The sequence below is a fragment of the Synchiropus splendidus genome, chromosome 6, assembly GCF_027744825.2.
Source record: "Synchiropus splendidus isolate RoL2022-P1 chromosome 6, RoL_Sspl_1.0, whole genome shotgun sequence".
In the NCBI taxonomy this organism is placed as follows: Eukaryota; Metazoa; Chordata; class Actinopteri; order Syngnathiformes; family Callionymidae; genus Synchiropus; species Synchiropus splendidus.
The window spans coordinates 6,690,601-6,718,156 of NC_071339.1; the positions used below are offsets into that span (position 1 = coordinate 6,690,601).

Below are 27,556 nucleotides of genomic sequence, written 5' to 3' on the forward strand. Positions count from 1 at the left end.
TAAAATCATTCATCTTAGGTTTCACTTCTTCTGGATGTATTTTGGTCCGACCCTCCTTCTCATAATGGCTTTTACAGAATTGCTATATAGTATTTCAATGCCAACCTTAAGCACGACTCGATTCTTATCTGACATTTGCAAGATTCTTGGAAAGGATGTATTAAATAATATGTATGAAGTGTACTGAGTGAATAGATTTTCACTCCCTCCACAAGTAACCGTGATACTCTCAACCTTTAAATGCCATCTATCTTCTTTTGGTGTGCGTCACGCCGTTACGTGGTCAGCAATCCAAAGCCTGCAGAACCTGGTGAAGGTTTTAAGCTCCTCTAAATTTTGGACAAACACTTGTTCACAGTTGGAAACACATCTATCCTCAACAATGGCTCACCTCTGAGTTGAAGCGAATTTGACAGACGTTGCAGGAGATGATCGGCCGCTTTGTCTTCACCAGTGGGGGCCCAAAAGTGTGTGTCATGACGGCCTTCTGGACGGGGTCCATCTGAGGAAAGAGAGGTCACTGAAGACTTTCGGCTACAACAGGGTACTTTACCTGCCCAAGTGTTTCTGACTGGGGAGCAGTTTGAGGGAGAAGCAGTTCAAAAAGAGAGACCTCCTGCATGTGTTTCTCTGATGCAGCTGTTGTCCATGTGTTCTTAGGTGCAGTTCAACCGCCGTAATTGATGCTGTGGTTACAATTTCAGGGTTGAATTGAAGCCTCAAAAAAATATAAGATCACAAGCCGTACGTCCTACCAAAGTGATGGCCCCTTCTATGAGTGTTTTTGTAGCTTCAGGATCCTCACAGTAGTACTGACCCCTGATATAGATGAGTCCAAGCTGAACTTTTCAAAGACATCACCTCTTGTTTAGTTTGCATTGTGACTCTCTTGCTGTGCTGTGTTGTAGTCAGCTCGTTCATGTGAGGTGCAGATGGCTACATTTTCCCAACATTCATCCGCATGTGCGCCATTTACAGATCAAAATTCCAAGAAAAAGGGCTCAAAATGATTTGTTAAAGTGGCGGTTAAAGCTTCATTCTATTTTCCCTCTACCCCAGTTGACTCTCATGAGAAACTCATGTGGCCATTGGAGGAGCTCAGCAGACGTGGCTTTTTTGCTGGGTGTTGCCCTCATTAAGAAGACGAAAGAACGCTGTGGTTTTTACGCAGCCTCTCATCTCCTCCTCAGACTGAGGATGCTCGTTGCCAAATGAGAGACTGTTTACGCTCTCCAGCTCAAGGCACCGGGGAAAATGATATAATTGGTCTGCAAACCTTAACCCCTCCTCAGTTCATTGGGAGAAATATTTATAGACGATGTTTTGTTCTTCTCGTTGTCACTTGCCTGACTTTTTGAACGTTTGACTTCAGCTTGGATCTACGAATGTAGCTCTGCTCGATTAGTTATGAAAATGTGAACCGTAATATGCTCATCTTCATTCAAAAGTGGGCAGCTGGGTTTCGACACTTCGACGGCCAAATGGTTTGGCTATATGGATAGACATTGGACATGAATGTTGGAGGTGGAGATACCAGGGAAAAGAACACGAAAAAGACAGGTTCATTGATGTTGTAAGTGACGACTTGAAGAGGACTGGAGTGACTCGGGGTTGATCAATGCTGGTGAAGGTGGAGGCTGTGGTCGCCCCGATGGGAAAATGCCAACAGACACTTTATAGTTTTAAATTTAAATTTTAGACCTTTTATCCTCGGTTTAGATTTCAACATATATTCACTTGTCACTTGTATTACTGTGTCCTGTTTGTCCAGCTCTTAACCTTGTTTCTAGCTCCCATTTCATCCATGTTTTCCCCTCTTCTTAATGTGCTTATTTTGTCCCTGTTGTCTCATCTGCGTATATATTTTTTTATGCTTTTGTTTTGATGTTCTTTTTCTGGTGTTTCCTTACACTTCACTGGCCAACCGCAGCCCTCGCCTCAGGTGTCCCAATGGGTTTTTTACTGGAGACTGTCGACTAAATGGTCCCCACACATCATCTTGACCTGGTCCAAGTGTGAGCGGTCCCATCATTCACCCAAATATAACTGATCTACATTACGTGGCATGTCGATAGTGATGTTCTATTCTTTGAAGAAATATTAGTGAAACAGCTGGCTGAGCAATAGCAAAGTTTGATGGCAGAGAGGAGCTGCAAACCGATGTAGACAGTCAACGTCCAATCACCTCAAGAGCACTCAGCGAACATTGATGGTCTTAAACTGTCCTTGTAAATGGCAATTCTGTGTTTTTAAATGCGTGGCTCGTAAACAGGAAGTGCTGCTGTTACTATTGAACGTTTTATCCCACGGTTGTGAGAATAAGTCGCGCGCTCTCGCCAAGTGCGTGTAGCGGTGCAGTACATAATTTAGACTGTTCATCCCTGGTTTTTATATCATGAGTGATGGTTTCATTTCCCGAACACACAAGATATTTAGTCGCTCTGACATGTGTGACCTGTCTCAGAACGGGTCTTGTAGTAAAGTGCTTAGGGGTCATTCTTCTCAAGAACATGCAGAGCAATGCATATTGATGTAGGTGTTTGTGTGTGTCGCCAGTCTGACCTTCACATGAAACCCAATCGGGAAATGAGAACCAACCCCAGAAAATGCTGAGTGGAGGGAACACAGCGCTGGAGCCTCTTATTCCATTGATTAGCTGTTATTCATCTTATTGCAGTGGAACACTCTCCTGGCACATTCCCAATTATGCTGAAACTCATTTCAATGAATAGAAAATAAACAGCTGTCATTTTCAATGAGTGTGTTATTCACTGTCATGTCTGTGGTGGCTGACTGGACATTATTGACCCCATAAAACACAACTCATAGACCCAAATAAAAAACCTTTAAATATAATATTTTGATCAATGCAGGTGCCTTGGAGTTATCTTTATAGACCTCCAAAAGCACTGTGTTTCCGCCAGACCTGCACTGCACCCCTCCGCCTTGTGAAGCGTGACAATGACAAAGCTCACTGTTTACCAACACGTGTGTGTTCACGCTTAAAGGAATTTCTCCGGACACTCACTGTGTTAAAGCTGTGGAAGAGACCGATGGAAGCAGCATGAGGTGTTTCCAGGGGGAACTGGAGGAAGGGTTTCATATCCAGGGGTGGGGGGAGCACAGGGGGGCTCCTGAGGAAGGCAGGGACCGGCCCCGGGCGGTTTACACTTCCTGTAACACAAGACAACAAATTGATGTTTTATAGCTGCTGGGTGTATCTGACAGATCTTTTCCCGATAACACTGAAATATACAGTTGCCATTGTGTGTTGGGCCACTTCGACAGAGTAAAGACAAGTCTTCGACTTACAATTAGCCTGTCGAAGGAGGGGAAAATGGACCGTTGTTTGTGGTATGTAAAACCCATTGACCTCTAGTGATGACCTTGCCCCTCCCATCGTCCCCCGTCCAAGCTTTGTTTTTTTCTTTTATGAAACCAACCTCCATTGAGAACCACACAAATGATCTATTAGAAGAAATTGTAAAATGCCCATCTGCCACAGACCACTGATATTGGGCTGTCCAGTCTGCCAACCGAGCAAAGGTATACTTTTCTGGATGAATTTTGCTTGTTGGTGTACTACATCAGCTCAACTGTGCCAAACACAATGGTATCTATGGAGGCCTCGATTCTATAATATTTACCGTCAGCCTCCTTTGGACAAACAAGTCAAGATGACAAGAAGTGAATGGCCATAAAATAATATTGAATATTGGCAAAAAAAAAGTAAAAAAAGTAATGGCAGAAAGATGTTTTTTTGTCAAAATTATTTGTATTTATTATTTAAGAATAAATACCTCACAATCATTCTCAATTATTCAAAAACATTCAGTAAATAAAAATATGATAATTTCTAAAAGAAAAAGAATTGAGTGATTAAGTAGGAATACAAATTTGAACACTTAAAAAAATAAAATATATAATAATATCTGGCCCAAATATCACAAATAAAATATGTACTACTCCTTTATTAAAATAAAATTAACCCTAATAATAGAATACTGAAATTAATATTGAATAGGGAAAAAACTGACAATTATGATAATTTATGAGTCAAATATTATCAGAGCATGAACATGAGGTCCGGATACAGTAAATATGGGCACTGTCTGGGCTACAAGAATTCATGAAGTGAGAGTGACTTGTTTGTGGGCTAGTCCAAATAAAATGCGCAATACGCAAGGGAGCGTATGGACTGGCGACGACAGTGCGTTGGGATTCTCAATGTCTTGCCGTAGCCTGGCTGTCATGTTGTGAGAACTTTAAACATGTTAAAATGGTGTCAGACAGGAGTCACATTTGTCGCAAGAGTCTGAAACCTGCCAAGAACTTTCTAAAATTGATTTCCCAAAGTCCAAGTGGGTCTAGGAAGGGTGACAAGCAGTGACATGACTGATCTGTGACCAAACGGGACTGAAACATTCTGGGCATCTCGTTCGAAAAATGTTGAGACAACAAAAAAATCTTTTTGCTTCGGCTTCTGATAATTCAGTTTCGACTTGGACTGTAAATTCTGGCTTTAAATATACAATCTTTTGCCTTTGGTGTTTTTTTTTTCATCAGTTCTACTGTTGCGTTCCATTCATCCCATGCTCACTGACTCAATCACTGATGCAACGTGTTCAAACGCGGAACAGTAAAAGCAAAAATCTTCGGCCAATTTATTACAATTTCCTGCCCATTGAGCTGCAAGCGTCAAAGAAATCCAGTTCGTAAATGCAAGGAGAACAGTATTCTACAGAGCTATGATCACAGCAACATTCACATGTATACTATTTTTAATATCTCTGTGAGATGCCACCTTCCCCCTTCTGCTGGTTTTGCTCTCGCTCGTGGCTCAGCGTCAGCGAACGCCTGCTCTTGAGCATTCTGTGATGGGCAGAGGGGCTAAGCTCCTTAAGCTTCACAGCTGGGTTGCAGCAGATATCTGCCTTTTCTCACTTTCTCCCTCTCACTCTGGCTAAGCGTTGTTCTCATCCCCAGTTCTATCCCCCATGTGTACTTCTCCTTACTCCAGCAACCGTGTGTTTTGTTCCACCTCATCCTCATCCTCCTCACTCTCCCCATTCCACCCCGGCTTCCTGTAGTTATTCATCTCTTTAGTGTAAAAGCGGCAAGATGCTTCGGGCTCAATCTAGCAATGCGGGGAGAATTTGTATAATCTTTTCTCCAGAGATTATATGCAATCATCGCATTGCTTTGTAATGAGTGCCGAACAATTTGTCCGATATAAAAAGGAAAAGTGGTCCGAAAGTGCGGAAGAAAGAGCTATTTTAGTTGCAGCAGTGGAGGATCTTTTCACTGGCGGCAGCGAGGGAAGAATGTGCTGTCAAGATCACAAATAGAAGGAGGGATGTCTTCTGGTCTGGCAATCCTCTACTGTTTCAGTCTTTCCGAGTGTTAGGCAGCTGCAGCTATTTTCATTTCTACATGTGTGGCACCAGCACAACCGAGAAGAAGTAAGACGTGAACATGGGGTCGCCGCAACTTTGACCTTCAAACCTGCCACCGATTCTTCAGAGCCCTCTGAGGCAGTTATCACCTCCTGAGTTGTATCTGTAACCGTCAATCAAAAGTTAAATTGTTAAATTATTTCCCATTTGTTGAGTTCAAGTTTTGAAATACATGTTAACAGTCCAACAGTAGGAGTGTACTATAGTGACTACTTTTTCTCACGGTCTGAATCCTGCAGCTTATACAATATTGTGGATAATATATGGGTTTTGACAGGCTAAAGAGCGTCACGCGGCCAAAATATTTAGCCTAGTCACATCAAACCAATGAAATCACAGGCGTTTTATTGACGTTAAAGCGCTCAAAATGCGCTGTTTGGCCTGTGTGTCTGCTGCTCTACCAACATAGCTGATCTCCTGGAGGACCGGAGACAAGAAGCAGCAGCTGAGACCAGTTGTGGTGTCGGACTTTCAGACACATCAGTAAAAGATGTGAGGAGTTCTTGAGTCAACTTCAGAACAGTGGCCGGTTTGTCTCATGAGTCAGTCTCTATGCTGGAGCCCGTTTTCAAAACTAGTTTAGAAGTGATCCCCCGGCATTTTTAAGCCTGGTGCACCACTTTCTACGGTGCAGACAGCACCACTGCAGCCGCAATTTATAGACCGGTGTGGCTTGTGGATGAACAAGATCTATTTTCAATCTGATATTTTGCGTTTGCTCCTAATATTCTGGTGCACTCCATAGTCTGGAATTTACAGTAATTGTGATAGCTAGATAATAGCCTAGATAATGCAGATAATAGCATGATTCCATCAGCATGTAACCATTTGGTTTGATTGAGATCGGACCCAATGCGTCTCATAAACATCTCTTATGTCACGGAAATAAACTCAGAACTGTGCACTCCTCAGGTACAATTGTAGACAATCTGTTAGCTTTATATACAATACAGAAGTTGAGGGTGCAACTAGAAGCTGTATAGTGAAAGCTGTGCTGCAACTACCTTCAATCACGTTCACTTTTAGTTTGGTAGCTCCCACAAGAAGATATAGAAATTAATTTCTTGGTTTGAGGGAAACCTATAGCTACATTGCTGAGGAACGTAAAGACACACTACACAAAACACTAACAGTATAACAATGTATTCCTCAGACACATCTTCTTGTGTTTCTCTGCCAGACGCAACATGGTCATAATTCAGGAAACAAAAATCTTTAAAAATAAATTGTATTTTAGTAGCATCAAGATTTAGAGGTTGAACAGCCTCACTTGTTTGTAGCTACAGGAGCCACGTTACTCTACTGCATCAAACGATACTTATCACCCTCGAAACTGTATTAGATGCAATTAAAGGCTTGGTTAACAATGCAAATAAGGAGACGACAACATCTCCTGCAGTGAGAGGTATAATCATTAAGGTTAGTGGAGCGTATCCTCGGCAGGCCTGCGGTTAATCCGCGCTTCATTTTACGCCACAATACCGCTTGAAGGTCACAGCTTTTCAGCTAATTTATGATAATTCTGCTTCCCCAGTCAAGGAACTGGTAAGAGTGATGTATTGGAGCGTCCAGTGCTCTCATTGTTGCTCACTGCAGCGACACCATGGAGAGTGATTTACAATGACATCAGATAAGTGAATAGCACGGCGCTTCAACAGCAGCCCAGCAGCGCGAAGGGCATTGATTGGACACATTCTGGGGAGAGTCAAAGTGTTAAAGTGCTGCCAAACTCTATAAATCCACTCCGCGCCACCCTCCTCCACTAAATAAGCGAGCGCCCGTGTTTCCTCTGACTCCCCCCTCCCGCCGATCCCACCTCAGCCCATCACCTTTTTTTCTAATGCAAATGTTTGGGTGAGAATGAGATCAATGCCTGTGTAATAGCTTATTGGATTTTTTGTGAGATGGCAGTTGGACAGAAATGAAGAGATGCAGAAGAGGTAAACAAAAAAGGAAAACAGACGCTCAGAGACAGAATTTATCACCACGCCAGGATTCACGTAGTGGTATTTACACACACGTACACGCGGCGCTGCTCACACACCAACCTGCTGTGACTAAGGCCTCTCAAATTGGCAATTCATTTAGCCAATTTAGGCTTAATGATCACAGAGGTAATGTCAATGTCACTGGCAATGGTGGAGCAGCTCAGTTTTCCCAGCCTTCATTTGTTTTCTATTTCATAGGTCTTGCTGAGTATTGTGGCATAATGGTGGTGGGGTGCCGAGCGCTACAAAATATACAAGCAATCCAGTCTAAAATACACAGCCACCTTCAGGTCCAGATGATGCCCACTGCTTCACATCTGCATCCAAGTGGGCAGCTGCGCACAGATGACACTAAAATGGGCTTCTGTGGTGGATTATCTCGCCTCCCCCTGATAAATACCCCCTCTGCTGAGCCTCCAGCAGGTCTGTTAACCACCAAACTACTGCGCCTGCTGTTTGTCTTTGTCCTTCCTTCAGCGAGGAGGCAGAGGCAAACAAAAAGAAACAGTCGGTTTAATCCGAAATTTGGTGGCGCGTGGCAGCAGCATACTGATGATTTATTAAGATGATGTATGACTGCTGTTTGAGTCGCCAAGCAAAGGTGTTCTCTGCCACATTTCATCACAAACGTTGCTAAAGCACAATGGACGCTTTGATCAAGAGTTTCACAAGTATCAGATGTTTGTTCCCCTTGTTTATGCTGTTAGGTTTGACTGTGTTCAGGGTCCAAAATTTCAAAGAGACCAAATCGAGTGCTGAACAGACTTTGTATCAAAAAAACAAGCTGAAAGTTTTTGATCAGAATAAGGAGTTTTAGCAGAATCCAATATCAGTGTCCGATTTTGAATGCTAATTTTAGCATAATAGCTTCAAAACATGCATTGTCATCCTTCACCACCAACACAACACAGAGCCCTTGTGAGTCTGGCTTCCTTTAGGAAGCACAGGCATCATCCGCTTAACCTTATCCTTTTTCGAATTGCCTTTTACCTGCGTCATTTTTTGGGAATTTTCCAGATACAGTTCTGACATTTATAAACTCCTCTTACTCGCCTGTCGAAAGGCAAGGCTTGAGCACTGGTCTTTGGAAGTCCCAATATCACAATGCATTGTAAGTGATCTTTTTTTTTTTTTTAAACACGTTAGATTAGAATCGATAAGATTAGATTGCCGTAATTTCTGGACTATAGAGAATATAGCGGAATATTAGCCCCACCCACTAAATTTAAGAAGGAAACTAGATCTTGTTCTTACATAAGCCGCAACGATCCATAAGCCGCGGGTGCAGTGGAGCTGTCTGCATCGTAGAGAGGTCAGTGGTGCACCCACCTTTAAAATGCATGAGGATGACTTCTGAACTAGTTTTGAAAACAGCATGGTGACTGACTCGAGAAACTAACTGGGCATTGTTCTGAACTTGAGTCATGAACTCCTCACATCTTTTATTGACATTAAAGCGCTCAAAATGCACTGTTTTTGCTGAAGCTCTGACACCACAGCCGGTCTCAGCTGCTTCTTCTCGTCTCTGGTCCTCCAGGAGATTGGCTCTGTGGGCGGAGCTGTGGACATGCGGGCGAAAACAGTGCATTCCGAGTGCTTTAAGGTCTGTGATTTCATCAGTTTGATGTGATGAGGTTCAACATTTTGGCAGCATGACTGCAAAAATCCATAGATCAGCCACGTCAATGTAGAATCCACAGGGTTCAAACCATGAAAAAAAAGCAGCCTTTAATAGTACGGAAATTACGGTATATTAGATTAGATGGGATATTTTGGTTGTTACAGCAAAACACATCAACAATGTAGAAACAGAAAAAAATAGCATTGAATTTGAGGCAATAGGAGGTGGAGTGGGGAACAAAAGCACATGTGTTAGTGTAAAGTCGTATTTTAGTAAAACAGGATCTTAAATGAATGGTTTGTTTTCTGACACATCCTCACGCTTAGAGCGGTTTGTTTCAGTGAACAAATGGTTTCAAGAGGTATAGGTGTGACTATGGAGGATGATCTAAATAGGTTAAGATGGAGGAAGCCGACTTGCTGGAGCAGCCAAGATGGGAAATGCCCTAGGAGGAGGAAGAAGAAGAAATCAAAAGCTTCGGATTAAAGGCAAATAAATGAATCCTGGTCACACCAAACAGCAACATTTGTGCTTAAAAAACATGTTTCTGTGAACAGGAAAAGAAAAATAAGTCCTCCGACTGAACTTCCTAATCATTAGATGCAGAAGTCGGGGGAGGTTTTTGATTCTTTTATGAAAGTTAAAAGTAGCAGACATCACTCACAGCAACTGGCTCAATTCAGTCGCCATCATTTTGAACGTCGATAAAATATTGTAGTCCCCGCTCATGGTGTCTGGTTACATCAACTAGCTGCTGGTCGTGCAACTGCAGTGCAACTTTTGGGTGTCTAACCTTTAAAAAAAGACAGCCAAGTTTGCGGTGGCTGCAGGGGGAAGATGGCTCAGTCTCAGTGCCGCAGAGTGCCACTGTGAAGGACTGAGCATGAAATCCAATTTACTGCAGCTCAGCTTACCCTCAAGTCAAAGGCAGCTATTTAAACCTAAGCCGGGGACAGACGACAAAACACACACATTCACACACAAACCTTTGTGCTTCGGTTTACAGCTGAGCTCTGATTAATATTGTGTTAGTCAGTGGGAGAGCGGGAGCGTGAGGACAACCCAAACGGTTTGTTTTAATGATAGATGCTCTGCACCCTGGTGACCTGACTCTTAGAGCGGACAGTGTGTCTGTGCGTGTATGTGCATATTTATGGAGAGCACCACTCTCAGGTATCATAAAGGGTTCGTAATGAAGAAATGAATGGAGCGTCTCTGTTCTGTTGTAGTTCAAATAACAGCAATTCTGATGCTTGTTTTTGTTTTACAAATGGCAAAAACAGGTTTTTCTAAAAATAAAAATAAAAAAAATGCACAAGAGCCCTGGTTGTTAAAGGACGTGGGGAGACGTCCAAAGACGAGCCCGTGTAAGAATAATAGCTGTGAGTCTGAGTGGATGGAGTTGATTGAGCAGGGAAAAGGGTCTGGACGATAAGAGGAGATGAGGTGGAAAGAGGGGGAAGGCACAGGAGGGGGGAGAGGGCGCCGCATGTTTTGAGGTGAATCCAAGGTGAGCAGAGGAGGTAAAGAGCTCTGTTAACCTGCAGGTTAATGTGCAGAACACAGCGACGGAGATCTCTTTCATGTAGTGAAGACCAGAATGTTATCTGAGAAAAACGCTTCAAACCCCGACACCTGCGTCCAGCCGCGTGTGATTCACGATAAAACACGTTCAGATATGCCGTAATGTGTCGCAAAGTTAAATAGTTTGCACTCTAGCTTCAAAAACAGCGTCAATGCGGCGGTGTTAAATATCACAGCAAACGAATGATTTCAATTATTGATGATTTTCTGAGTCAATGCTCCATTGATTTGCATGTCTTTGAATCAATCAGTGGGTCGTTGCTCACATCAAGAGGTTGTGCAGGGTGGAGTGTGCATTGTGTCATGTTGTTTAAGTGCCTCCCTAGTTTGTGCTTGTCCAACTGGGAGGAGGCCTGAGGCAAACCCAGGAGAGATAATGACTCTGTGGTGGCCTCAGCATCCATTCAGATCGGTTTCTGAAGGACGATCAATAACGTATAATAGTGACTATATATTGACGATATATTTAAAAGAAAAGTGGCTGGATACTCCTTACAATGGACTCAGGTCTGTCGGTACACCTTTAAGACATGGTGTCTTAAAGGTGTACCGACAGACCTGAGTCCAGTGACAGCATTTATGTCGTGCTAGCATATGGCTGATCGGCACAAAGTCTGAAGCGTCCTGAGGCTGATCTGATAGAAACCCCCACCGTTTTCTACTACTACTATAATTTGAAGGAAAGTGAATGAATTGTCAAGAGTCGTATCAGCGTTCTGACATTTGATAGCCCAATTTAAAGGCCCATTTTGGCCCCCATCACGTACAAAATGGAACCAGTCGGTTTCAAACACGACCGTCACTGGCCACATACTTCTATGTGTTCTTTAAGTTGATATTGCTGTTCACCTATATATCCAACAGGGGGAGCATCCCACAGTCGACAGTTTCTGAACCAACATGGCGACTGAAGAATATACTTCGTACACAAAATAGGAAAGGAGGCGGTGCTCGGCGAGGCCGTTAAATACAGTATATTATGACTGGAGAACGGATTTCCTCCATTGTTATGTCTTCTTTGTGTCTCATGTCGAGTAGTAACAGCAACACTGCCCCCAGTGTTTCCGGTGGTACTGCTCTATTTGGTCATAAGCTTCGTGGAATCGTGCAGAAATACCAGACAGAACATTGACCACAAATGGGCTTTTAGCCAACCAATATAAACTGACTCCTTCATGATAAGTTTGTTTATATTTATGTATTGTGTATGCATATTGTGTATATATTATGTATGTATATATTTATGAAGCTTAGTGAGGCTGATTTTTAAGGAAGTATTTATACTTTCTTCATATTGTTTGGTTGATGGGATATACACATGTAATATCAGTAATAGTTTAGTTTTAAGTCACAAGCTTTATTTTTGCATTATTTTATTTATTTTTTTTAATTGTGGCAATTTTAAATCTACTATACAAAAGCTCTGTACACTGTAGGCTGAAAAGTTAAACTATCATAACCATGACTTAACCCAATAAAATTTATATGGAAAACTAAGAACCTAGTTTCATCATTACGATCCCATGAATTCTTTCCTGCACATTTTTAAAGTGGATGTGACACGCGAGGAGCTCCAATGAAGCATCACAGAAAATAAATGAATGTCAGCATGACAAACGGCGCTGCATTATTGGACTGTTTGAGAAACCATTTACACACCTGCCACTGCACAAACACACACCTACGGGAGCAGCACCACAACAATTTAAAAAACACAAAAGCTCTTGATGAATAGACAAAAACAACAAAGAGCTCGCGCAGCCAGCAGGTGTATCCTCTAACAGTCTTATTCAGACAGAGGACAGGCTCTGCAAATGTACAGGATGAAAATCATAGTATTTACAGAAGATAAAATTATAGGTTGAGTTTTCCAAGATGATTGCCGACTCGCGTGGTTTTATGGGCCACACAGGAGTGCGACTGTGTACAGCATGCGCTCAGCATAACTTCTAGTCAGTAAACTGTTTTACGATTAACAACAAAGAAACTTTAGTGAGCGAACCTGCTTTATTTGGTGTGTGTGAAGGCAGCGAAGGACAGATGTACAAGGTGGGGCTCTTGTTTCCAAGGCCTTCTAATTTTACATGCAAGATTGTTTTACTGCAGGCCACACAATGTTGTGTCATCATGCCATCAGGACTAAATATTAGGTTGACAATTGTGTTTTTGAGGAGTGTGATCGAGCAGTATGTTTGTTATGTTTCTGCTGATTCATCATTTGGTTTTATTGACAGGCTTTTGTTTATAATACTAAAGCATCTTATGCCGAGACACTTGCACACCATCTTCTTCTCCATGATCCTCACCTACTTATTACCTGATAACACCACTGAAAAGCATCTCCAGCGTATATTGTTTTATATGTTTACATTAGCGCAAATGTCATTATAATGATGTGAGTGTGACGAATGTTTAAAACATAATTCGTTTGACAGTCCATCAAACTGTTAATGCCGATTTCTTTTAGTGGAACTCAAGGGTATGCTTGAATGTGTCAAAGACCTTTACATTAAAGCAGATTTTTTTCATTTGAAGAAACTGGTATGAGGTGCAGTAAACCTCAAGTAAGCCAGATTCATACACCAAGGACCTCCTGTCATGTTGATGTCCTCTATTTAAGGCTTATCTTGTCAGGAATTATCCTCAGAAATGGTGTTTACTGAGATTGAAGGATCAGTTTAACCTGTTACTACCCGAGGTGGCTATTTCTGATCCTCGCTCTTTTCTTTATCTCAAGTTACTAGAATTACTATAAATAAAACATCACAGTATGGACCACATGTCTCACACGACGACCGCAAGATTCAAGTGACTGCACGCACACAATAATGCTGCTCTCCGTCCATATGTGTAATGTGCACGGCTTAAGTGATGTGTTCGGGTGACCAGCCTGGTCTGAAAGCCACCATTGTGCACTGTTTCATGCATTATACTGTTGCGCAGTTCAAGTCCCAAAGAGGCCACGTCAGTTAGTGGGTGTTAATCTACTTCAATGATTCCAAATTGTTTTGAAGTTCTCTTTGTTTATTATTATTGAAATCTAATAATGACTATAAATGCATCTCATAAGTTGTCAGTAGTTAAACCTAAATCTATCTTTAATAGTTGAATAAAATGATAACTTTATTAGTATCTTTTTATGGCGAAATCTTCAAAGTCAAGTCAAGGTCAAATAATCTGCCCATTTTGTGATTTTCACTTGAGGTTATTTTGTTTTTATCTCTCATCTATTAGTTTGTTGGATTTATATTGTTTTTATCATTTGAAATATTGCCGATATCCTTTGCATATTGTTCCAAAACTGGCAAAACCGAGTCGAAACAGAACAAGATGGGAGAGATGGCAGTGGAAGGGTCCACATGGTCCACATAGTAATCCTTATTGTTTAGTTCTGTTTTTGTTTTTGCTTGTTCTGACCATAGCAGGACACGTGGGAGGCTATGAACGGCATCATCCGATGTCACTTCCTGTCACAGTGTTTCAAAATAAGAGTCTGCATTACCAGTATAGAATCAGATGACACTTGCAGCAATGTTTTGGTTCCACAACATAATCCTTGGTCCTATTTCGCTCTTTCAAAAACGTTCACATTTCATACGAGGTTATTTGACTAGTATAGAGATGAATGCCAGCAGAAATCTGAAGATGAACCATTTATTATGGTGCTGAAGTTTACAACCAATAAATGAGAGTCAACAAAACCTTCTGCAATAAGGTGTTACCATTGATGACCTTGGAAAGATCACACAGATGGAGCGAGGGTGGAGGTGGGTTGTGAGTAATTTGCACTCCATTTTGCAAGGCTTGTGAATGTAATTGATGAGAATCTTGAAGAGCTAAGCCACATGGTTTCATCACTCACCGCTCACACTAACTAGAATATGATGCGAGTGAAGTGCAGTAGTTTTACTGTGTTTCAATCCAATTGATTTAGATGTCTGTGCTTCAGAATAAAAATATGAAAGCTAACTAATAATGGACCAGGATGGATCAGAGACGTTAGCATCTGTGTGCTTCAGTGAAGGTCATGATGTCCTTCATATTCCACACTCTGAACGTTTGATAATGTCTCAATTAGGAATTCAAATGCATGTATTTGTTGTTCTCCTCAGCATCACAGCTGTCTTAATGAGGGTGAGAGGAACTTTGATGACATACTGAATTCAAAAGAACAAGCCGCATGTGTCAGACATGCGTGAGATAAGAGATCTGATTTCCAGTTTCAGCCCGCAGACATTTAAAATGTGTGTCAGTTTGTCAAACCTGCAGATTGATGGAGAGATTTTTCTCTTTTAAATGTCAAAACATTTTATCCTTCACTGCACTGCCTCTGTTTAAAGGTCATGTTGTTTATCACAGCCAACGTGCACCTGTAAGTCTTCTGGCCGACGCAAATTGACCACTGATTTCGCTGCTTTTCATCACAGTCTGTTCGTGAGACTAGAAAAGCTCCGGTCGTCTTTGTAAATAAATAAAGAGCTCAAACCTCAAGAGTTGAAATATTCATCCTTAAAATCACGCTGGAGTTACTGAACAGAGTGCTGCGCTGTCCTGCACAGATGGAGGATGTTTACTCCATCTATTTGTTTTAGCTTTCACTTTTTTTTTTTACAAGAAGGTGACTTTGACTCCGAGCGATTTTGTCCGTCAAGAGGAAGTGATGCAGTCCACGGCAGCCCCTCACCCATGTTGAAGTGATCATGTGTCAGTGTGTGTCGTGTCTGCGCACACGCGTTCAAAACTGCAGCTGCAGGGAGAGATTATCACACTATCACACAGGCTTCGTCAAGGGAAAACTAAAATTAAGTTGAGTAAGCATTTAACTCGGGGACATGGGGAGAGGATAAGACACAAACTCAAAGTGACATGACTGAATCCTACAAAATAAGATTGGCTAAAAGTCTCTTTGTTTGTGCCCCTGAAGCCGTGAGCTTTAAGTAGATTTTTGAAGTTTGAATTGTTCAAGGTTGGTGAGGAGTGACAGCCACTGTGACGCCAGTTTGTCGACCCTGAGGTTATGAGTGCGGACTGATCGTATGGTGACCTGAGCTACTGAAATTGTGGGATGATGCTGCATATCTAGAAACCCTCTAAAACCCTGAATATGAGGCGACTTCACTCTTGACCCAAATCATGTTAAAATTCATCAAAGATGGCCTGACAGACATCAAAGTGTTTCTCATATTCCTGGATAAGAATTTTTTTTTAGCAGTTTGTTGAGATGCTTTAATCTTCTAATGTTATTCATGTGATATATTTATTGTGCGCAAAATCAGAAATATGGTTTCCTGATTACATAAATTGAATAAACATTCATCGAATAAATAAAAAAACACAACTCAGGTAAAGAGAAAATCATGTTGAACATAAATCCTTTTTTTTAAATGTATGAATATGTTCTTTGTTATTTATGATATATTTGATATTAGAAAATCTTGACTGTTACATTCATTTTCAACTTGTGACGCTAAAAAAAAGCTAATATAATAATTAGTAAACCTAAAAAAAAACATTATTATTAGCTGAAACTGTGAGAAGGGAAATGTGATTTGAACAAATATTGACTGAAATGATTTAAAAATGAAATAAATTGATAAGAATTGGATTTTAAGAGTCATTTCCCCTCAGTGACCTCTAGCATTATCTACATGTTTTAATTTGATGGCTAAACTCATGGACAAAAGTCATGATATGTGCATCGAATCTTTGTTGACATGAGATTTTCTACTGTGTGGGGAAACATTTAATAGCTCTCCTGGACAAAGCCATGCAGATGAAAGGAGACAGAAATTTGTTTTAAGGCTTGAGGCGATAAATTAATGTCAAAGTCAGCAGTAATGTTGATATAAGAGCCATCTGAGCTTACCCAAGATCATCCTGTATCCCTCCACTGTCAACTCTTCTTCTCCAGCAACAGCAGCGTCCCACTTGTCTCTTGTAGTCGTCCAGGAGCTACTGATCTTTATTGGACCTTGATGGCCAGTCACTCTCAAAACTCAGCCTTGATGTGGTGACAGCATCCAACATGACAACCTTCACTTTGTATCTGCTGCTAGCTGGTCCACATGCGATTCGCGGGTCTGGTTCAGCCAGATGTTGCAGGAGAAGCTTAGCGGTTCTGACTGCAACACTGAGCAACTGCAAGCCTGTAATTTATTCACTGTTATATATTCAGAAGGAGCACGAGAGGATACAGCCGAGATGGAGCTCTGCCTCACTGGAGGAACCTCTGCACTGGGCTCCCCCCTCTCGCCTACCCTCTCTCTCTTCCCTCGCTCATATTTTGGGATTGGGTATAACCTAAAGGCACCTTGCCTTGCTCTGTTGTGATTGGCTGGCTGCTAAGCCAATGACAACAGTCTGTGCTGGGCTTTTTCTTGGGGTGTTTGAATCAGAAAGCATAGCTTATACTGCTGTTGTCTCAGCTCTGTTTTATTTTGTAACAGTTTCTCCTGCCTCCATGCTGTGTGCTTCTCCTCTTGTATCTGTAGCTGCTCCTCTCTGACTCGTGTCTTCTGAGATCAGTCTTTCTCTAATGTCCCTCTGTCTTTGTTTTGTCTGATAAGGAAATACCCTTCAGCTGTGAGATGGAAATATCTAGATGTTTGATGCAAAGTATTACTTGTATTGATGCATTTCTTTTTGCAAAGACGTGAAGAAAGTAGTTTCATGTGCTTGACAACCGCAAGGTCACAAGTGGTAATGGTTTGATCCAGTGCAGCAGCAGCAGTTATAATCTGGAGCGCTCACTGGGTTTCCACCCACAGGCTGAAAATATAGACTGTGATTCTTAATTGTAGGTGTGTGTGTGTGTGTGTGTAGATGCTGGTCTGTGTGCCCCGCCATGTTGTGGGTAGGACTCCCGCCCTTCAATTGATCAAGCTGGGATTGACTCTGAAGAGCCAGAGCTTGAATTAGTGAGTATTGAGTGAGTCGATTTCTAAGCATTGAAAGATGGAAATTGCAATGCTAATTCAGGCGTGTTTGTGAGACCCTATCATGGTCGATGTTTGCGTCAAGAGTAAAGCAAATATCAAGGGATGCTGCACATGGATGCAGTTTGTTTGGAGAGATTGTTTCTATGATTTATTTTGTAGAGAATCCCGCACTGTCTCGTCCTGCTATATTTTACTGTGGGAGTGGGGAATAAAATTTTCTTGAGGGCCAAATTACATACTGGGACTCTTGTGAGGGGCCATCAAACCGAGAGAGAGACTATTATTATATTAATATTATTAACATTAAGTAAAATATAGGAGACAAAAAATGTAAAGCACATAATAAATAGTAAGTAAATATGTTAATAAAAAGAAAAAAGATAAAATGCTGGAAATATAAATTTCAAAAAGTATGATGACACGCTATTAAATTGGTTGTATGATAATGTAATACTTTGTTTTAGATATATTTCTTAATGATTGGATTTTCATTGTAATTCAATGATAATTAGATTAGATTAGATTCGATTAGATTAGATTCTACCAAGATTTGATTCGAGACATTACTATAAAATAATCTTATCTTTTAATAATTCAGAAAATAAGAGGGAAAAATGAGAAAAGAAAAGTTAGTCCTAGATTCCTCCCAAGTTATGTTCAGAATTGCATTGAAACAATTCTAGTAGCAGCATAGGCAATTGTGATGAACTGAAATCAGACATTGTCAAATCCAAACAAACCTTCAGACAGCTACTCTGCAGCTACACATTTGCACAACTGCACATCCAAGCAGTGAGTGGAGAGCAGCGGTCCTGGCTTGGCCCTGAACCCAGTTCCTCCGTGGGAAAATCTTGAACACACAATAACCTGGAAGAGCTCCAATTATGTCTGGGACTTGTGAAGAGAGCTGCGACTTGAAATCTAACTAGTTGGCCAGTGCGGGACATGATTCGACTTTTGAGTTTGACTGGAAGCATCACAAAACGCTGTTTAGAGCACCGAGTCCGGACACCAACTCGACGAACCTGTGCTACCTAATCATCATGACTCTGTCTGTGATGTTGTGAAACATCGACGCTGCACCATCAAGTGATACTGATGTCTCTTTGTGAATAACGCAGCTTGTAAAAAATACACATAGAGCCCATGAAACGCTGTGTATTTTCTCTGAATCAACAGTCCTAATGAGGCCTCCAATAGCTGAACTCTCTCTTCCAGTCGGTGAGCACACAGCGAGTCTTGTGAGGATGATAGAACAAATAGAAACCATGTCACAGCAGCCTGGGAGGGGAATTACAATGCATTTTGTCACTGCCTCCGTGCCACCGTGTCAGTTTTCCGCATGACAATATTGCAAGGTAAACCTTAAATGGCAGCCGCGTGTAGCGAAGGAGAAGCAGTCAGAGGTGAGGGAGAGTGACAGCCGAAAAGACTCGATTAGCTGCCGCAGGAGCGAGGAGATTGAAGTTAATGCACACTGACTGGGGATGAAACTGTACGGCGAGGCAGCGCGGGAGAGGAGGGAGGATGCTGACAGCTATTTGACAAGCAGAGGCCCGGAGTGCTGATCGAGCTCAAAATTACTCCTGCCTGAACCCCTGAATCATTTTTACCAGGAGAAAATTCACTGGGGAAAACGTTGCCAGTGTTTATTCCAGGAGAAGTTCCCACAGGATCAGACGGTCACACGAACCTGTGTGCTCTTCAGCGTGTGTGTGTTCTCAAGATAATGTTCCCTCATTAGTAGAGTTGGGCTGAATTATGCAGGCAGGTGTATTGTTGTGACCAATGGGCCGGGCGCTAATATGGCTGTCTCGGGGCGGGGGGGCATGGGCAGCATGACTTTAATGGATGTCACCATTGGAAACTGAAACCAGACCTGTGACACACTATAGTCTGTGTGTGTGGCTGAAGGAGGGCCAGCTTGGGTTTCATCATTAGCGGAGTCTGGTCTAGTTGTTCTGAGTAGTTTGCTCACTTGTTGAACACTTATACGTGGCACATGTTTCGGACTGATCGTTTCTGGATTGCCATGGCAAGCAAAGGTTTTTATTATAGCACACATTGCGACCTAATCATGAACAGCCATGACGCTTGACTAGTGTCTCACTATTGTGGTCAGGAAAGGCCAGTGTTTGAGATCTCCTGCTGCTTTCACTTGACTTGCCCACCACTGCCTGTAGATGGCCCTCGAACAGAATGCAAGCCACGATGGAACAATAGTTACTTGTTGGGTTTAAAGTAATGACAAGCTTCTTGTGGTGAAGGCGTGAGACAGCACTGAGGTGAGATGCAGGAGTGACAGATGGACTTAAGGCAAGAGTAGGATTACATCAGGGATCAGATGTTCTTGTTTGCTATGGTGATGGACAGGCCGATAGATGAATTTAAAGAAGAGGTGCCACGGACCGTGATGTTTGCGGATGATATAGTGATTTGAAGTGAGGGTGTGGAAGGGATGAAGAAAAGGTGACGAGGTCAATAGAAGCAAAACAGGAAGCATGCATACGGTGGGAACAAGGCAGGCGGAAGAATGGAGGTGCAGGGAGGAGAGGAAGCGAAAACCCATGTATTTGGGATCAATCGGTAATGGACAGAGGTCAAATGAGGTGAAGATGAGATTCATTCAAGCTGGAGGGGCACCCTGCACCCGCCCTTCAATTTCATCATAACTGAATACTTGACCACTTCTGGAATTAACTGCTTAATTTTGTGGAAATATAGCAAGCTTTTTTTTTTAAAATAGATTTTTTTTTATTGACAACATAATGGCTGAATCTTTTATTCAAATGAAATTGATCATAAATGGGAAGAAATACTGAATAATTTCTGCCGTAATAAATGTATTATTGAAGCTGAAATTATATCAATGTAATAGGCGATTAATTGAGACGCTGAATCATATCGTTGAGTAGATAATCATTATCACCAGCTGTGATTTATATCGCTGTTGACTCTGAAGAGGTTTACAGTTTCACTGATGCAGTTCATATGGCATGCATGCAGGATATCAGTGGCACGGAGGTGCAAGTGGGTCAGTGTTGGGGTAACTTATCTGAGTGGTCTGTGAACGTCTGGGAACTTCCAACCTGTCTTTTCAACACATGTACGGAGGGAAGACCTAGAGTTTTTGTGGGAAGACTTTTTAAAAAATCATTTGACCGACAGTGAATAGATGAACTTTTGATGTATGTCTCCGAGCTAATGGGAAGACATATGAAACCGTGAGGCAAAACAAATTGTGTTCAGTAAAGCATTAAAGTGAAGGCTATTCATATAGTCCTTGTATTAAATTGTTTTTTTTCTGTCTTGGCCACGCATTTTTTGGCAACATAACATTGCACCGCTGCAGTAGTTTGTCTCGAATGCGCCCTCTACTGGTCAAATGAGGTAAAAAAATATAAAACTACTGTTTCTTGATAAGTTGTTTCATCCTTTCTTTGTCGTTTCACATCCATGTCTGCAAGTGCTTTAAAACAGACTCCCTCCACCCCCGAGTGTTTGCGGTGATTCCACTAAGGATGTCACGACTCTAAAGTTATAAGCGGAAAATCTTTGCAGCGTTTGCTGCGTAGTAAGATTCACCACAGAGACAGAAACTCCACACCAACTAGATTTTATCATTAACAAGTGATATAGGGATGCAGTGGCTGCTAAGTATACTCACTCAGCACGGCTGGAATACCGAGAAGCTGCTGCAACCATGTGTATCATGATCAACACTGGAGAGCCAGTGACACATAAGAGAAATATATTTGGTTTGAAGCTTTGCTGAAATCTAGTCCATGACTGTGGCAGGATAGTGGAAAGGTATCTGTTCTTTATCATTTTTTAAGTAGTGATTCCGAATCATGCCTCGCGGATGTTTTCCTCTACTCCTCACTAGGATATGTAGCTTGCGCATGTGTTGAAAATTACCAGCTCAGACAGCTGAATTGGTCAACAAAGTTTTGCTATTGAAAGGACTTTGCATCCGTGTTCGGTCTTCATGTGAGTCTAGCGTTATGATGCATGTTTCCTGATGTTTCTTGAGGGCACTCTGGTTTCCTCCCGCGGGAGAGAACATACAAAAGTTTAATGAGTGACTCTAAATGTCGATAGGTGTGATTGTATAGTACTCGCTGTCCCTCTTCACCCTTCTGACCTGTGCTCCCGTGTTGACTCCTATGATTGGCGCTCGTGACTCACACCCTGAACCAAGTGGTTAGTGACGAATGATGATAATATTGACTTGCTTGTGAGAGACTCTACGTTGAGCATTCACCTGCTCCGTCCTATGTCAAGGGTCATTGCGGTTCATGCTCTTGTCCTGATGTGAGAATGAGGTCAGTTTTATCAAAGAGAAGGAGGGAGAGTGTAAGCGTTTCCTGATACTGTACCCGCGAAAAAATTTTCGGTAATGAGAGTCTCTGCTTCTCCACCTCTCAGATCATTTTAGAGTGATCAAAGCAGGAATGTTCAGAGTCTGATGGAATCTGCTCAGCAGTCAGACGTGGTCTTACCTGAGCTCCACATTGGCAGCCGCTCTTCCTGTCGAGGCTTAGAGTGATCCACAGGCTTGATCCAGAAGCGAGTCCACAAGAGTTATCCGGCATAAACAACTGATCTATCCAAATAAAAGATGAGAGAGTTCTCAGGGACTTATCCGTGTCAGAGTGCAGAAGAGCCAGAGGTGCTGGAAGCCACATGCTCTCTCTACTCTGGAGATGAGTCAAACATTGTGATGCTGATCTTGAGCATGTGCCACACACTAGGTCCTCCTCTTTTCAACGATACAAACTCTCCACTGTCGCCTGTGTTTCTTCCTCCCGGCAATCTCTTGCTTGGAGAGAGCAAATGAAACAAGATTCCAAAGGCTAATTCTGCTGCTGAGGAAGCGGGAACCTAATATGTGAGGACAACTGTGGAAGGAGGGAGAAGACAGGCGGAGGAGAGAGTGAGAGGACAGAGGAGGAGGGGAACCACGGGGGACGGATGGTAGATCAGAGAGAGAAGTGTGCATGTGTTGTCAAGCTGCAGAAAATTGGCAAGTTGATGAAAGTTGAGAGGAAGCGAGTGTCGACGCTGAGGAAATTATGATGAGATTGTGATGAAATATGAATGCAGGAGGATGCAGGTGACGACAGGTGAACAAGGGAAACTGCACACTTCAAATGATCAAACTCGGTTCCAGTGTTAATCTGATGGTGATGTCTGATACAGAGCTCAGCAACAGGTTACAAATATCATGACATAACGTTCAACTGAATACTTCAAAAATGCAATTTTAGAAAATGTTGATGGACTTTATCATAAACAAGAATTATTATGATTGTTATTGTTTGTTTTAAACAAGATTAATATCCGCTGTCTTGCTGCAGATAGTTTCTAAGTGGCTCAAATGTAACTGCACAAACATATTGTCTAATATTATCAATAGTCTTCCCACTTAAATTTGTCTCTTTGACCCTGTTCTTTTATTGGAATTTTATTCATTGTTGATTTATTATTCCTGGCATCAATTGTTCTGGAAACCAGTCAGTGCGCCACCACTGGTAATGGACGGACAATCAGTCTCATAGATTCACATTCACCTTTATGTTTTCCGAAGGAAGCCAGAGTGCCAGTGGAAACACTCTGATATCAGGGGAGGACATACCAACTAAGCACAGAAGAGTCTTGTGTTTGCCCCGAGCCGCTCCTCTTCTTAGGTTTAACTGTGGTTCGCAAACAAAAAGTGTGTGAAACTGAGAGCTTCTCCATGAGATGTCGCTGCATATGTGCTCACAGAACCTTAGGTGAGTCTGTCATTCAAGAATTGTCTGCAAAAAGGAAGCGATAACTAAGTACGCCTGACAAGTTCCAGTTAACACCTGCTTCATGTTGTCAGGAGGTGACTTGCACAACAATAAATAAATGACATGACTTGGTTTACACAGAAAAAATACATGTCTCTGCTCTCACTTGTCTGTGCTTCTTCTGTTAGGCATTTCCAGAGGTGAGCATTAGTTCATGGAAACTCCTGAGTAATTGGGCCACTGAGGAAACGCCCACAGTCTGAGCTGAGCATCACTGTTGCTGCCTTTCTAATCAAAGCATAAAACGTCAGGTGGTGACGGTTCAAGAGCGGGTCATCTCCAAAACAAAGTTTGAGGAACTTTGGTCGCACGTTTGAATTGATGGTCATGAGCGGTTTTATTTTCAGAGGTGATGCTGAGATCTGTGTTAATTCACTTAGTGAGAGGGAACGTTCCACAGAGAGAAGCAGTGATTCTGAATGAAGCGCAGAATACTCATTTCATTTTATGATCTTGGTGACCTACATTTTTCTGTTGATGGTGTAATTTGATTATAAGAAGTAAATATTTCAGAAAGCAACAGACAAAATGAGGAGTTCTAAGTCCTCTTCCTTTGCCTGTGCAGTGGACAGTGGTCTGTATCGCGTGAGGAAAACTGGTGTTCTGAGTGCTCTGACCATTTCCTTTCACCATCAAATTTTGTCTATTTATGTGACCTAATGCAGTTAGTTCATTGAATCTGATTGGAATTATGATACTTGATGTGGTGTCTGTAATCGTTTCAGTTGTGTACAGATGGATACAGGTGCATCCAAGCTTTTAATATCTGAAATTTGTGTACTGACCTGAAAACTGCCCCCTGAAAGTTTCAAATATGGAAAATCTATTTTGAGAGGGAGTATTAACATTGGAATGTTGCTAAAATATTTGGACAGAGTTGTCTGTCTGTGCTTTGTGTTCATTTCGTCCGTATTACCGCAAGTTTCTACAAAGCGTACGATGATGGACCAAATGGAGCAGTACCATCTGAAACCATGGGGGGCAGTGTTGCTGTTATTTCCTGATACGTAACTCTCATAAGACACAAAGAAGACATAGCAATGCCGTAAATTCTCCATCCTCCAGTGGCGATATATTTAAGCACCACCTCCTACAACACTTCTTCTGTTTCCTCCTTTTTGCAAGAGATACACCATCATTACTTCTTCCACAGTCTCCATGTTGGTTTGTCGTGGTCATGAACTTGATTCTGGACCTCCCTTCCGTTGCCATTCTACTTGATAATGCTCGAGTACACACTGCACAGGTTTCCTCACAGTATCTGGCCGACACCAACATCCTACTTCTCTGACCGGCATTATCACAAGGTCTCTCTACTGTGACGCACACTCATCCGCTATTCCGTCTCCACACTGTCACCTTCTCTGTTATTCTATTTGCATAATATGGACACACACGCGACACCAACAGCCTCTGGCTGCAAGCCACTCGGGGTTAGGTCAGAGGACGTCGGGGAAGGACAGCGAAGTGGAGCAGTAAGCACATTTCACCAGAGATACAGTTTCACTCACCCCCACACTCTCCTCCCTCTCGCTGCCTCTCGTTCTCTCCTCTGCCATAAAAGTTTTACAAGAACGCTCACCATTAGGCCTGGCGAAGTCATGCAGGACGATGCTCTCGCTTCTCTCTGATCTATAAATGGCTGCACGGTGTTTACATACTGTGCATCTCAATTCCCCTCAGTGTGTGGCTAACGGCTTATTCAGCTAGAAAATTAAAGCCAGAGCCCGAAGATGCTGTTACATATTTGATAGGTCTGCGCTCACATTTGTTTGTATGAAGTTGTCATTTTTATTAGACTGTGAAAGAAGTTTTTTTTTTTTAATGAGCCACCTGGTGAGAGACAAGAGCACGCTTAATTTTCTAACTTTTGTTAGCATCCTCTGTGGGAACGGGTTCCATTTTTATCTTTCCTTCTGTGCTGTTATCTGTGGGAGTGTGCGTATTATTATTTCCAAGTTTATCTTGGAAAACCCTGAACTATTCCACTGTGACTCAGCTCTCTGTGGCTACGTCAGAGTCAGGATGTGGTATTTAAGTAAGTGAAGTCATCCAGTGATGTTTAGAGTGCTGCTCAGGAACCCAAAAATAATTCTCCAGACGGTCAACTTTTGGGGAAAAAAAGACATCATTCATAATTCAGCACCGGCTGCACATCACTGCTCACAGGATTCTTTGCTCTTGTTTGTCCCTTGGGTATAACGGAATGTTTTGCTATCTTGAAAACATTTTTGCTTTTGGACACATTCAGCTTCACATTGTTTTTATGGGGTTTGCCTTCAACGGAGACCTCTGTCCTTGTAGCTGGAGGGTGGACAATGATGTAAGGTGCAGGACCAGCAGATGTCAGACTGACTTGGTCTGCAGTAGTGATGGGTTGATGAGGTTTCATGAAACAGTGGCCTGATTTTCAGAGGCCACCAGATGGCACTGCCTGCAGTAAAATGTTTGCACTTCAATGAGACCTCACGTTATCTCTAAACCAAGAGCGCCATCCAGTGGACACTGTTTCATCAACCCTGCTATACTGTTTCATGATACTGCATCTATCCATCACTAGTCTGTAGTGAGAGGAGTTACCCTGAAATGAAGTCACAACTCTGTGTGTGTTTGTGTACATGTGGGTTGATGACAACAGCAAGGTTGCTTTGCCAAACTATGACACAAAGCGGGACCCGACATATTTGAATCCGTCTGATTCAGAATCAGAATCAGAATCAGAATCAAATTTATTGCCATGGTCAGTGGGGAGCCCACTAACTAGGAAAGTGTTTTGGAATAAAGTGCAGTCAAAAAGTAAATAATAAAATAAAATAAAATAAAAAAATAAATAAAATAAAATAACAACAAGGCTGTTCACGAATTCAACAGTCTGACGGCCGAGGGGAAGAAGCTGTTCCTGTGATGGGAGGTTCTGGTCTGGATGGACCGTAGCCTCCTGCCAGAGGGAAGAGGAACAAACAGTCCATGTCCAGGATGAGAAGGGTCGGCTCTGATCCGACCTGCACGTCTTTGGGTCCTGGAGACATACAGGTCCTGAAGATGTGGCAGACTGCAACCGATCACCTTCTCAGCAGAACGTACGATGCGCTGCAGTCTGCTCTTGTCCCTGGAGGTGGCACTGTTGTACCAGACAGTGATAGAGGAGGTGAGGATGGACTGGATGATGGCCGTGTAGAACTCCACCAGCAACTTCGTCGGCAGTCGTAGTTTTCGTAGCTGCCTCAGGAAGAACATTCTCTGCTGGGCCTTCCTGATGAGGGACCTGATGGTTGGCTCCCATTTGAGGTCCTCAGTGATGGTGGTTCCATTCAACGTGTAGAGTAGACTTGGAGTAGAGCCACGGTTACTTTTTCTTGGTTCCAAGATTGTTTTTGTTGGTACATGGTTGGGTCAAATGGTTGTGTGGCAGACAGACAGATGTATGAAGAGGTATAAAGGTTGCTAATGGTCATCGGACCACCTGCCTCTGAAGCTAAAATAAAAAACTGTCTTCTTCAAAACCAGATTATAGAGATTAGAATCTGTCTGGGACACTTTCATGATTCCAAACTGGATGTTGAGCTTGTGTGAGCCAAGCAGATTTGCTTGGGTTAAAGCACTAAAAGGTGCGCAGCATTTCGCATTCAACAGATGCTAAACTCAGATATCAAACATTTGTTTTTTGTTCCCAACTCCTTTTCAGTGTGTCAGCACTTCTGTCGAACACGGTCTGCTAATGCTGTCCATTTTCCACATCAAGGATGAAAGCGGAGACGACATTCCTCTCTCCCATTAGCTCCCACTCTCCTTTGAACATTGAATCAGCCCTATTTCCTTGATAAATCCCTCCTCGTGTCCTTTCATGGTAAATAATTACAGCGCGCCGTGTGTGCGGGGGCTGGATGGAGAGGACCTGCGTCTGATTGAGCAGAGTCCCCCGGTGCCTTCATTAGCCTGATTATTCTCATCCAAACACACACCACCAGCCACTCGTCTCCTAAATAGGTTAATTCTATTCCCACTTTCCTCTCACGCTGCTGTTGAATCTCTCTGATATTTAGAACCATGTTAATCATCGTCGCCACTGAATCTGTCCATACAATATGTCATTTTAATATTCATAAACTCGTGCCTTTCTCATCCTGCAAAT

At 42.3% G+C, this 27,556-nt stretch overlaps 1 protein-coding gene across 4 annotated transcripts in view; it reads right to left on the minus strand.

Annotated features, from left to right (window-relative positions):
* Positions 1 to 24,962, minus strand: part of LOC128760488 (zinc finger protein 385A-like) — a 33,407-nt gene extending 8,445 nt beyond the window's left edge. The window contains exons 1-4 of one of the 4 annotated variants that reach the window (XM_053867925.1): positions 24,936 to 24,962; positions 22,090 to 22,193; positions 3,029 to 3,174; positions 392 to 502 (exon numbers count right to left, since the gene is read on the minus strand). In XM_053867925.1, coding sequence (XP_053723900.1) covers positions 392 to 502; positions 3,029 to 3,174; positions 22,090 to 22,102 — 270 coding nt within the window. In that variant the 5' untranslated portion in view covers positions 22,103 to 22,193; positions 24,936 to 24,962. Of the gene's footprint in view, positions 1 to 391; positions 503 to 3,028; positions 3,175 to 16,515; positions 16,890 to 22,089; positions 22,428 to 24,935 lie in introns of those variants that run through there. The other 3 variants (XM_053867924.1, XM_053867927.1, XM_053867928.1) reach the window with 3 other exon arrangements.
* Between the last annotated feature and the right edge of the window lie 2,594 nt (positions 24,963 to 27,556).